We start from the raw sequence: 13172 nt of genomic DNA on the forward strand, positions 1-13172 counted from the left end.
CCACCGTGTCATGTGACAGCCCCTCCCCAGCGCTGCACCTGTAACCCCCCACCGTGTCATGTGACAGCCCCTCTCCCATCTCTGCACCCCCCCACCGTGTCATGTGACAGCCCCTCTCCCATCTCTGCACCTGTACCCCCCCACCGTGTCATGTGACAGCCCCTCCCCAGCGCTGCGCCTGCACCCTCGCACCGTGTCATGTGACAGCCCCTCCCCAACGCTGCCCAGGGGCCCGATTCCCAGCACTGATCCGTCAGCCAATTGCGGGAGCCAGCCAAGCGAGGGCCATGTCCTGGGCTAGTGCTGCAGCCGCTAGCCTGGCTGCTCTTTTGCTGCCCCTCCTGGCCTGGCCCAGCCCCCGCATGCCCCCTACCGCAGCTGAGCTCGTCGCTCCCATCCAGGCAGTCCCGCTCGCCGTCGCAGAGGTAGTCCCGGGGGATGCACTGCTTGTTGGAGCAGACGGCCTCATCCCGGCGGCAGGGGTGCAGCTCCAAGGGGTGCCAAACCGGGGGGTGCCTGGAGGTGATGAGCCGGGGGGGCGTGGTGGACGGCACCCTCCTGGTAGTGACCATGGGCGTCCAGGGGCTGGTTGTGGGTGTCCGGGTGGTGGCCGGCTGAGCAGTGGTGATGGGCGGGGGTGGGGGACTCACCACTTCCTGCGGATCTGGGGCCAGACAAAGAGAACATTAGCGACCGGAGAGAAAGGGGCTGTGAACCAGAGCCGGGGGCAGGGGATGCAGCCCTGGGATCTGGGCCAGACCGGGCAGGGCAGGGCCACCAAGGAAAGTATCTGTGATCAGGAGAGCGAGGCTGGCTACAGGGGGTTCAGCTGGCAGGCAGGGCAGTGACAGGGCGAGTGGCCAGGGAGTGCAGCATAGGCAGGAATGGGATCCAGCCTCAGGAAATGAGAACTCCATGGCTGGGGGGCACAGGACTTTACTCGTTGCCTCCCATCCAATCTCAGCTGCCTGTCCTGGGGCCATGGCAGCATGCAGGTCCCATGCAAAGGCCTGGCGCTACTGGGCCCTGGGCTCCTTGCTAGCATGGGGATGCCCCTGGCAGTCTGAGGGTGTCCCTGACACATAGCTGCTGGGTGGGCTTGTGGGCAGAGCATGCCCATGGGAAAAGCCTTCACAACACACATGCCTCCTCCCCTGCCCACTGGCATTCCAGCTGGTGCCCAGGCAAGGGGCAGCACCTGGCTGTGCCTTGGGCTGTCCTGACAGCTGTCCCTTTGGAAGCCTGGGAAAAGGGTGCCCAGCCCCTCCCTAAATGGCAGCAGCTGGAGAGGGAAAGTCCTGGGGCCCCCGGGCTCCCTACTACAGACGTGCTCCTCGGAGCCGTCCCTGCAGTCAGGGCTGTGGTCGCAGCAGTAGTCAAGGGCAGGCAAGGGTAAAGAGAGGGGGAGATCAGTTAGTTCCCAAGGCAGCCCTGGTTCTAGGACCATGGGCGCCCAGGGAACTCCTGGCCCCTGCAGCCAGAGGCCTCCGGTTCCCAGGGCTCAAGGCAGGTCCTGCTGGGCACAGAGCCCTGGGGAGCTCGCCAGGTCTCCAGGGCAGATGCCCCCTTTCAGCTGGGCCAGTCCCGCGCTCCCCAGGCCTGGGGACAGAGGGTCTCCCTCATAGTTACAGGGGATATTCTGGGTGTGGCACAGGAGGGACTCAGCCAGGGAACTGAGCTGGGGAGAGGCCAGCACTGGGGAGCTCGGTCAGGCTGCGCAATCCGCTCCCAGGGGCATTGCATGGGACCAGCTGAGCCCGGGAGACCAGCTTGCTGTGAGCAATCCCTCCTGCGGCCGCCCTACTCCAGCTGTGGCCTAGAGCAGGGCAGACAGAGGGCATGGCCTGGGCAGCAGCGCTTTCTGTTCCTGAGGGTCACTGAGGACGGGTGGGGGCCCTAGCCCCAACTCTCACCTTGGCTGCTCTGTGCCTCAGGTTCCCCATCTGAAAAGCACCTTAGTGAGCACGGGGTATAATCCCTCCCACCTCAGCTGGAGGCGCCAGGGACGGGCAGGGGGCTCCTCGGGTCTCTATTGCTCATGGCTCTGTGGTCACAGGGAGGGAGGGAGCTGAGGCCTGGAAGCTGCTGGGAGGCATTTAACCCCACCAGAGATCCCGTGGGAGCTGAGTGGGGCTCGTGCCAGGATTCCTGGCCATCGCTGGGCTGGGCTGGGGGTGTGCTGGGTCTGTGCTGTGAGGTTCAGAGGGGAGGAGCTGGTTAGAGGAAGGCCATACGCAGGGGGACCACTGCGGGGGATGGGCTGGCAGGCCTCACAGTCAATGGCCCCGCCCCCTTCAATGGCCCCGCCCCCACCCGTTCCCGGCACCTACCGCAATTCAGTTCGTCTGACATGTCGCGGCAGTCAGGGCGGCGGTCGCAGCGGAACTCCTTGTCGATGCACTCCCCGCTGCTGCAGGTGAACTCCTCCCCGGTGCAGGCACGCACATCCGGGGGCACTGCAACAGGGGCAGGAGTCAGAGCCACGGGACGCCCAGGCCAGCCTGGGGCAGCACCTTGGGGGCGAGGGGAGATGCCACTAGGGCCCCAACCCCTGGGGAAAGCTCTCAGCCCGTGGGCCAGGGCTCCAGGACAAGCCCAGTTTGACCTTGGCCCAGCTAGCTCCTGGGATGTCAAATCCCAACCAGATGGGTAGAGCTTGACCGCAGCCCCTTCTCCTCCGCAGGCTCACAGGGGTCCTGCAGAGCTCCCCTCACTGCCATCCTGCCCACAAGGACACCCTACTCTGCCGCCTCCCGCCTCCCCAGACTTGTGCAGCTGCAGGGAAATCCCCTCACTGCCCCCTGCAAACCCCTGCCCAACTGGAAACTCCAGAAACCCTGCACCAGAAACCCTGCGAGCTGCATGTTCAGGAAGCAAAACAAGCACTGCACACAGTTAGAGCAGGCGGCAGGTACACACACCACGGGGCACGTGCCATGTGACACATGCAACGCATGGCAGATGCCATGTGCACACGCCATGCGGCACACACACCATGCGGCAGACATGCCATGGCACAGGGCCCAGCTGCCCACGGCACCAAGAGAACCTGGTAGATTTGGACTCCTGCCTGGTGAGTCCCTGCACTAACCACCTGCTCTGACCTTGGTTGAGTCTGCTGGGCTCAGGTGGGGGTGGGGTTGCTTGAGCCTGGGTCTGCAGGGTCTGGGAGCAGGGCAAGATGCAGCGCGCAGGGGGCAGTGCAGTGGAGGCTGCTGGCTCACCCCCACTGGAGGTAGTACCAGTGCTCTGAAGCGCCCCCTCTGGTCAATCCCAGAAGCAGCACAGACCGGTCCAGAGCTCACCTGGTCCAGGAGCGAGGGGACGGGGGCACTTGTGATTCTCCCCAGAACCCAAAAGCCTCTGCAGGCCTGTGCCCATGGCCAGGGCCAGCTCCAGGCACCAGCGCAGCAAGCAGGTACTTGGGGCGGCCCATGGAAGGGGGCGGCACGTCCAGCTCTTCGGCGGAAATTTGGCGGCAGGTCCCTCTCGGAGGGAAGGACCTGCTGCCAAAGTGCCAAAGAAGAAAGCAGCACGGTGGAGCTGCCGCCGAAGTGCCGCCGAAGTGCCGCCGATCACAATCACGGCTTTTTTTTTTTCCCGATGTTTGGGGCAGCAGAAACCCTGGAGCCGGCCCTGCCCATGACCCCCGGTTCCCAGCCCAAAAGCAGGGGCCCTGGCATGGCCCTGTGTTTCCTGGTGTGGCGGCATTGGGCTGAAAGCCAGTTCCATGTGCCTGCACAAAGGCGCCAAGCCACAGGACAGCATCTGCGCCAACTGCAGGGGGATGTCACCTGCCAGGGCGCCAGCTGCAGGGCCAACAGCCAGGCAGCATCAGCCAGTGGCACCAGAGCCACGCGCATGGCAGGCCGCCCACAAACACACCTGGCACAGCACAGAAGGGTGCAGCACAGCGCAGGGGAACCTGGAGCCTGCTGCGGGACCTGATGGGGGGACCAGCATTGGTCTGCGCTCCTAACACCAGCCAAAGGCAGGAGGGCAGCGCCCCCAACACACTGGGTACAGAGCCCTCCCGGGGGCTGGCAGCTGGCGTGGGAGGGGAAAGGAGCTGTCTGCGCCCTCTCCCACAGTCCACAGCTCACCCACAGGCTGGGCTTCTGGGATTTTAATCTCTCTGCTGCCAACCGCTGGGGCAGGAACTGGGCCACCCAGGTGCTCAGTGGAAGGGCCTGGCACTGGGTGCAGCAGTGGAAGTCTCTTAAGGCCGAAGGAGCCCATTGCCAAAACCCTGCATCCAGTCAGCAAGGAGCCCTCTCGGGTGCAAGGGGCTACGGGGAGAGCAGGGGCTGCCCCTGCCCGCCCCCAGCTGCCAATCGCACTGCCAAGGCCTCTGGGTTCCCCCTGCACCTGCCGCCTCGCCCAACTCACCTGGCGACTCCCTCGCAATGTGGGGAGGCGGGGTCTGGGCTGCAAGTGAACAGAAGGTTAGAGCTGGGGAGGACGGGGCCCCCCCAGGCCTAAGCACTGGCTGCCTCGGGAGCAGGAGTCCCTGGCTCGGGACCACCCGGCCCAGCCCTGGCCAGACAGCAGCTCAGTGGACCAGCCAACACTGCTCTCCCTCCCACCTGCCCCCTGTCTGGCCCCATGGGTGGCAGGGCCACTGCTGCAGCCCCGCAGAGGGAGCACTGCCCCTCACCTGTCATCTGGGCTGCCAGCGGAACGGCCCCTGCTGTGCTGGGCGCCAGGTTCCAGCGGGGTTTGCTGGGCCTGGGCTGGGGAACAGACAGGCTAGGGAGTCCAGAGTGAGACCGCAGCACCTGGGCACCGCAGTGACTGCAGACAGATGGACGGACACAGCCCAGGCATGCCCACGGAGCAGTCTGGTTCTATAGGAGAGTGACCGGAACCACTTCGGTCCCGTCCATGCAGGCCAGGACAATCTGTGCTAGTCCCTCTGAGCCAGTGCGGGGTGAACCACACAGGCAGACTGGCCCTAGCACCGTACCATGCCCATCGTGGGCACAGGCCCCACCCCTCACTTAGTCTGCCTATCACCAGGGCTCAACTGCTGGGGAGGGGGCCTCCCGCACGCCCAGTATCTGTTCTAAATACACTGGCAGGCTGCTGCCCTGCTTCCCCAGGCCCCCTTGGCACCTGCCAACAGAGCCCAGGGCACTGACCCCAGCTGGGGATCTGGGCAGAGCCTTGCTCACCTGCCCCGAGGCGCCGGAACTGGAAGCCTTGCGTGGAGGTGATGTAGGAGGCAATGGAGCCGCTCTCGATGACAGAGTAGAGCACCTCACGGATCTCCCCCTCATCCAAGTTCCCCTCTGAGCCCACATCCAGCTCCACAAAGGTATAGCCGTCGATTTCCCTGGGGAGAGCGGGAGCAAGGCTAAATGGGGGAAGGTGTGTGCGTGGGCATGCGTGTGCTCCAGCCACTGCTCTGTACTGGATGGAAGCAGATTCACACGTGTGGGTGGGTCTCTGAATTGGGATCCGCCTGTCTCGTGTTTTCCCAGTTACTTCCTCATCAACTGATGATAAAAGCCCTACTACTGCTGTGCTAATGGGGCAGCTCCTTTAGCTCCCACGGCCAGGCCTATTTGAAACAGCCGCAGCCGACAGGGCACTCTGAGCCGTGACCCCCAGCCCTCCCCCACAATGTCTCCAGCTGTGGAGGGTTGGGGGGATCTCTTCTTGGGCACGGTGTACGACTCCCCATGCGCACTCTGGACCCTGGTGCAGGGTGCTTGGGGCACAGTGGTGCAGGGGCATGGTGCTGACAGCAGGGAAAGCACCAGCTCTCAGAGATAAATGCACCATGCCCAGGAGAACAGGGGGCAGAGGGGCCTCCATTGCCCTCCCTATCCCATGGCACTGCCAGGGGCACCTCACTCACTTGATGAACACAACGCTGACCACCTGCTCCCCACCGATCTTGTAGTACTCGGACTCCAGCTGGGGAGAGAGGTAGAGAGAGCATCAGCAAACGGTACCCCATGGCCAGGGGCGTGGGGAAATCCTACGGGCAGCATGACCTAATGGTGAGCGCAGGGCACCATAAACCAAGCCACTGGGGTTCTTCACCTGACCCAGCCACCGGCTCCAGGCCCTTCCCCCACCCCAGTTTGCCCTGGGACAGTGACCCTGCCTGGAAAGGGCCTTAGAGCCGAGTGGGCTATGCCCTCTACAGACTGAAGCTCCTTGCGCCCAGGCTGGGCAGCCAGCGCTGACAGACCTCTGGGGTGCCGAGCAGGGGACAGGGTTACTGCTGAGTCTGGGAGTAGCAGGGGCCAGCTGCCAGGAAGCTCTCTCGGCAGGACAGGTGGCAGGTCAGGGCTCACCGTATCCACCACGGCCTCTGAAACCTCCCGGAACTCCTCCGAATTGGCGTCGTCCAGCCGCGGGCTGTAGTCAATGGACTGGGTGAAATTCACCAGAGCGCGGAAGTAGACTGGGCATGCAGAGAGGAGAGACGGCCAGTGTGAGAGCAGGGCGCAGCTGAGCAAGGAGAACCGCATGACAACACAGTGCAACAGTTATAGAGTGGCCAGATGTCCCGATTTTATAGGGACAGTTCCAATATCTGGGGCTGTATCTTATATAGGCACCTATTACCTAGGGTGATCAGATGTCCCAATTTTACAGGGACTATCCCGATTTTTGGGTCTTTTTCTTATATAGGATCCTATTACCCCCCACCCCCTGTCCTGATTTTTCACACTTGCTGTCTGGCCACTCTAAACAGGACAGGAAGTGAGGAAGACTATCGTATCCACCTGAAACCTGCAGGACCCTGGGACACCAGAAGGACCTGGCCAAGACAATGGAGCCAACACCCTTATTCTGACAAAAAGAGCCGAGGGATCATTACTGACCAGAAGGGGTCAGGACCGTGGCTGTGCACCTTGTGCAGCACATGCCCCCAGTGCTGTGCTGAGGCCCTGGCACTAGCACTGACTGTGGTGGGAGAGCGCCCCAGCAGCACAGCAGAGCACCTAGACCAGCCGGGACTGCCTGGGACAACAGCAGGGCAGGGGATGGTGCTGGGGAGTTGGTCGCCCATGCAGGCAGAGGGACAGAGCCCTGACCTCCTCCCCAGGGCCAGGCTCCACAGATCATAGGGTGGAGGGGACAGGCCCAGCTGCCTCCCGGGCTGGGAAAATCCACAGCCCCCACTGCAACTCCAGCTGCACCCTTCAGTGAGAGCCAGCAATGAAGGGGCCATGCCGCAGGGGCTGGGGCCAGGTGGGAGCTCTGGGCCAGGGAGAGGGGTTTGTGGAGTCCTGCTAACTGCATCCCCGAGCTTCACACCCCCGAGCTTCACACACATGCTGTGCCAGGAGCAGCCCCGGCTCCCTGCATCAGGCTGCGGCTGCCAAAGCTCATCCCCCACTCGCAGCTGCCCTGCATTGGGAGCCACACTGCCTGCATCCAGCCGGAAGCCCCTCCCCAGCACCAGCTGCTCCACTCCTTGCAGTGAGTAAACAGCAGCCCCACTCACCACCTCCCCCAGCCCTTGCAGACAGGCCAGACACTACACAGCTCCCCCACAGGAGACTGCTCCCAGGCCAAGGAGTCCCTGCAGCCTGCCCCCCAGTAAAGCCCCCATTGGCAGGGGCAAGGCCCATGGAGCCCCTCAGCACCGGAGTCCCAGGGGCAGGGTGGGAGCTCCTCCAGCGTGTGGCTGCACTCTGACTGGGTCCCTGGGCTCTCCCCGAAGGGAGCCCCCAGCTGAGAGCAGCACTGGCTTGGGCTAGCAAACGCCGCAGGAGGCAGAAAGAGAGGTTGTGCCAGGGAAGTTACTATGCCCTGCCCTGCACGCACGCTCCGCAGTACCTTGTCAGTATCAGTAACAGCCCCATCCCCCACTGCATGCAATGGCGATGCACCCACAGGCACCAGGGAGAAACTGGGCTCTGCCTGCTTCAGGTGCACCTGGGCACGTGGCAGAGCTGGATAATCTACCTGCTCTTCTCCAAGGAGAAAAAGGCCTGGCCTGGGAGACTGGATTTCTGGGTTCTGTTTCCTGTTTGGGGAGGGGAGTAGGGACTAGTGGGTTAGAGCTGGGGGGGCTGGGAGCCAGGGCTCCTGAGTTCTTTATCCTGATTTGGGAGGACTATACTTCTGCTGGAATTCTGCGCCATTGCACAATGCAGAATTTGTGCAGAATTAATGTTCCCCACAGACATTTTTTTTCACGCAGAATTAGTGATTTCAACCAAAATGCTTCCTTTTCCCTCCTGTCTGACCCTAGCTGTGCTTTTACATTTAGGGGTCTACCAAATTCGCAGCCATAAAAATCACATTCCAAAGTGTGAAATGTGGTGTTCCCAGTGAAATCTGGTCTCCAGCCTCCCAGCTCTGAAGGCAGCACCTCTGCTAGCAACAGCACAAAAGCAAGCCAATACCAGGCCACCCTTACTTCTGTGCTGCTGCTAGCAGAGGTGCTGCCTGCAGAGCTGGGCACCTGGCCAGCAGCCGCCGCCCTGCCTTCATCTCTCCTGTAGCTCTGTTGTTACACAGACTTGCTGACATAAATAAATTGAAATAAATGACCAAAATAATTGAAATTGGCCTGATTATTTTGTTTCATTTTGATAAAATATGCAGAATTTTAAAATATTGTGCATATAATTTTTAATTTTTTGGTGCAGAATTCCCCCTGGAGTAGAGATGGGGGGGGGCGGGGGATCTCTCTCCAGCTTGAGGAGGGAAGTAGGATCTAGTGGATTAGAGCCAGGGAGGGTTGGAGCCAGAGTCAGATTCCTGGGTTTTATTTGCAGTCCTGCAACTGGGTGAACTCCTTCTCCCAAGGTGCCTCACTTTGCCCTCTATAAAAGTAGGGAGAAGGATCCTGACCTGTTGGAGAGGTTGTGCAGAGCTCTGAGATCCTGGTAGGGATGGGGCAGGCTTGTCACCATGCCCACAGGCGCTGCCTGCCCCTAGCTTGGTTCACCCCATGGAAGTGGGCAGCCTGTCTGCAAGGAGAGTCTGTTTCCTGCCCGATAGCATGGAGGCTGGGATGCCAGCAGGACAGCTGCATGGTACTGGAACCAGCTGGGGGCAGGGCAGGGGGGCCAGGCAAGGCTTCTCGCTATCCCAGGGGCTGGGAAGGATGAAGATGGGCCCTATGTTTCAGAACACAGCAGCTCCCCTGCAGCTGCCCAGCCAGCCCCCTGCCACACACGGACCCCCTTCACAGGCACCCCCCAGCCATCTGGGAGAGCCAAAGTCTCCTGCAGGCTGGACGGAGTTGCTCCAGGGCTGCTCCCTGGGGTGATGCCTTCAACATTGGCTCAAAGGCCCGCACACAGAGCCAGCGCTCTCCCAACTTTCCAGGGTTGCTTCTGCTCCCAGCCAGGCCCTTCCCAGGTATGGGAGAGGCCATGCCACCAGCACCAGAGAGGGCGGTGCCAGAGAGTGCTTGGGGCTGGCGGTGGCGGGCCCTGCCTGAAGACAGGGGCTTCCCCCATTTGCAGTGCCCCATTTTCACAGCGAGGCGCTGCCAATCCCTGCCTAGGTGCCCCTCCCGCAGCTCAGGGAAGACAGGGGCGCTTGTCAGGCACACAAAGAGCCCATTGAAAGTGCCCTGTGACCTCGGGGATGGCGGGCAGCCAGTGGGTGGGGTCACCCCACACACTCTGCCCTCCAGCATAGCTCACCCAAAGAGCGCAGCCAGGCAGCCGCCAGGAAACAGCCCTTCCTCAGCTCAGGGAGAGGCAGCGTGCAGCTCATGCTAAAAAAACCCTCTTCTTGCAGAGTTGGGATGGGGGTTCAGCCTGAAGCAGGCAACACGTCCCGCTGGTCCTGGCTAACTCCCACCAGTAGAGAGCCCAGCTCTCTGCTCAGCCACTATTCTGCTTCTGCCAGCCCCTCAGCCTGGCCTCAGGCAGGGCAGCGCCCCAGCCTTCCCGCCAGGGAGCTGGGACTCTTCACATGGGAAATTCAACTCCTGCAGATGCCCTGGGGCTGGCACTGGGTGATCACTCTCTAAGGTCCCTGTGGTGGGAAACATCTCAACAGCCCAACACTGTGGCATTTAATTTCAGAAGGGGGAACTATGCAAAAATGAGGGGGTTAGTTAAACAGAAGTTAAAAGGTACAGTGACTAAAAGTGAAATCCCTGCAAGCTGCATGGGCGCTTTTTAAAGACACCATAAAAGAGGCCCAACTTCAATGTATACCCCAAATTAAGAAACATAGTAAAAGAACTAAAAAAGAGCCACCGTGGCTTAACCACCATGTAAAAGCAGCAGTGAGAGAGAAAAAGACTTCCTTTAAAAAGTGGCAGTCAAATCCCAGTGAGGCAAATAGAAAGGAGCATAAACCCTGCCAAATTAAGTGCAAGAGTGTAATAAGAAAAGCCAAAGAGGAGTTTGAAGAACGGCTAGCCAAAAACTCCAAAGGTAATAACAAAGTTACATCGAAGCAGAAGCCCGCTAAACAACCAGTGGGGCCCTGAATTGAGATACAAAAGAGCAACTTAAAGAAGATAAAGTCATTGCAGAGGAAACTAACATGAAATTCTTTGTCAGTCTTCATGGCTGAGGATAGTTAGGGGAGATTCCAAAAGCTGAGCCGGCCTTTTGTAGGTGACAAACCTGAGGAACTTGTCACAGATTAGAGGCACGAGAGGGTTGGTTGGAATTATTTATAACTCAACATTAACAAGTCCGGGACCGATCGCATCCACAAGGAGTTCGAAAGAAACTCAATTGTGAAGTTGCAGGCAACATATAACTAAGGTTTGTAACCTATCCTTAAAATTGGCTTCTGTATCCTATAGTGTCTGGAGATAGTTAATAGTATACACAATATGTTAAAAAGAGCTTAGAGAGGATCCAGCACGTCGTACTCCGGGGCAATTAGTTCAAACAATAGTTAAGAATAAATTGTCGACAACATAGAAATATTAATTGTGGCATAGTCAAATGTTCGGTAAGGGAAATCATGTCTTACTAATCTATTAGAGTTCTTCGAAGGGGTTCACAAACATTGTGGACAAGGGGATCCAGTGGCGAATATGTATTAGTAATTTCAGAAAGACTTTGACAAGGTCCCTCACCAAAGCTCTTTCGTAAATTAAGCTTCTGGATAATAATAGTGTAAGGTCTTTCATGGACGAGAACTGGTTAAAAGACAGAAGGGAAAAAGGTAGGCAATTAATGAGTAAAATTCTCAGAATGGAAGGGGTTAACTAGTGCGTGTTCGCCAAGGGGTCAGTCCTAGGACCAATCCTATTCAATTGTATTCCTAAATGATCTGGAGAAAGGGGTCAAACATGTGAGGTGGCAACAGTTTTGCCAGAGATTACTAAATCTGCCTCAAGATAGTTACGACTAAAGCAGGCGTGGAAGACCTTCAAAAAATCTCACAGATACTAAGTGACTGGGCAAACAAATGGCAAATTGAAATTTAATGTGGATAAAATGTAAAGTAAATGCTGTGACAAAATGGGAATATTCTTAATGTTTTCTTTCTGAATACGGTGTTGGTGCCTCTGTCCCTAGCAGTTATTTAAGTATCTAGGTGTGGGATACAGGGTGTGTGATTGCCACAGAGCAAAGGGCCAGTGCAACCTAAATGCCTGACACAGGCGTGCGGTCCGTATTGATCTGGTGCTGTAAATTACTGATGCGACCTGGACTTTTGTCAAAATTTTTGTTCAGTGTTCTTAGCATCCAGTTGCGAATATGATGGTCTAGGTAGCAGCATTGACATATCTGGCCCGATCTCCAAGGTGCTCACTGAAGCCTGGGAGGGCACTGACGGTCAGTGACTTACGACTGTGGAATGTATTGGGCATATGGAGGAGGGTTGTTAGTCTGGAGCTGGCTGGGGACGAGGAGTGAAGTGCAGACGTGGGGTCTGGCTCACTGCCCCCCAAAATGGACCAACTGAAGGGTCCTGTTCGCTGTATCTACAGCTCTGTTTTAGAACATGTTCCTGTCATCGAATAACCTCTGTGTTACTGGCTGGCTGAGAGTCACGTCTGACTGTGAAGTGGGGGTGCAGGACCGGTGCTTCCCAGGACCCCGCTGGGCGGACTCGCTAGTGGGAAGCGCACAGAGGGGCAGAGGTGCTGATGCTCCAAAGGAGAGACCAGGGGTGAAACCATGTGCAGGGCGGCGCCAGGGGTTTTGGCGCCTAGGCGCAGGCGGCTTGCGGTTCTGTGTGCTCTGTGGGATCTCCATAGGCGTTTCTGCGGACGGTCCGCTGGTCCCACGGCTCCGGAGCCACGGACCAGCGGACCCTCCACAGGCACGCCTGCGGGAGGCCACGAGGAGTCTGCGCCCTCCCAAATCCTGCCCCTAGGCGACTGCTAGGTCGCCTAAGTGGAAGCGGTCGCACTGGGCCGCTGTGAGCTCTTGCCTTGAGACGACTGCTACTTGCAGGAAGAGAGAGGCTCCTCCGCAGTCCTGACTGGCTTTGTGGGAGCAGTTCCAGAAGCATTGCCCGGGGACTCCGTAATAATAGTCATATATTGGAAAAAATAACCCAACTTACTATCATAATGATGGGGGCTTGTCCTAAATAGATGGTTAGGGTTAATGTTACTCTTGATTACCTGTTAAGGGTAACGAAGCTCGTTTAAAACCTTGGCTGACAACCTGCCAGAGGACACAATGGGCAGCTAAGATACTTCTGCATACATTCGGTCGGAGAAGATCTCATTTTGTTTAGTGCTTTTGTGTCATTGTTGTTTCGGCGCTCTTGATCTGAACGGGACCGGGATTCAATAGCATCGTCTCTCCATAATCTTTCTATTCAGTCTTGTTTACGATTGTAAGTAGTTATCAGGCTAAGGCGATTAGTCTAGTTGTATTCTGTCAACATGCTATATGTGCTCTGTTTGCTGAGAAGGATTTTTTACCCTGTATTTCCTGTAACTTTGTAATCTAGGTGGGTGAGGGCGGCGGGGGAGGGGGGGCTCCCTCTAGTCTATATGATTCTGAGTTATCCTGTAAGGCTTTTCATTGCCTGATTTCTACACATGAGATATTTTTTATACCTATTCTTGTTCTTTTCTTAGAAAGATAGTCTTCTTTTACCACTCTTGTGAATTGATTGATATATCCTTGGTTATTAATCAAGACGCGGAATCGCGGTGCGCTGAAATTACTCGAAGGGTGGTTGTGGTGACAGGAAGTTAGTAATCCTGCCTTGCCTATGTTTCTTAGGAGCGCAAGTGAGTTTGGATCTCC

The 13172-nt window shown here is 58.0% G+C and overlaps 1 protein-coding gene across 1 annotated transcript in view; it reads right to left on the bottom strand.

Moving 5' to 3' along the window:
• The window catches only part of HSPG2 (heparan sulfate proteoglycan 2), a 200523-nt gene that overhangs the window by 139681 nt on the left and 47670 nt on the right, over nucleotides 1–13172 (bottom strand). Inside the window, exons 5-10 of the mRNA XM_075060406.1 lie at nucleotides 6309–6418; nucleotides 5864–5922; nucleotides 5175–5335; nucleotides 4390–4428; nucleotides 2331–2456; nucleotides 374–664 (exon numbers count right to left, since the gene is read on the bottom strand). Of these exons, the coding sequence (XP_074916507.1) occupies nucleotides 374–664; nucleotides 2331–2456; nucleotides 4390–4428; nucleotides 5175–5335; nucleotides 5864–5922; nucleotides 6309–6418 (786 nt within the window). The remainder of the gene's footprint in view (nucleotides 1–373; nucleotides 665–2330; nucleotides 2457–4389; nucleotides 4429–5174; nucleotides 5336–5863; nucleotides 5923–6308; nucleotides 6419–13172) is intronic.

This window comes from Chelonoidis abingdonii, chromosome 23 (genome assembly GCF_003597395.2).
Source record: "Chelonoidis abingdonii isolate Lonesome George chromosome 23, CheloAbing_2.0, whole genome shotgun sequence".
NCBI lineage: Eukaryota > Metazoa > Chordata > Testudines > Testudinidae > Chelonoidis > Chelonoidis abingdonii.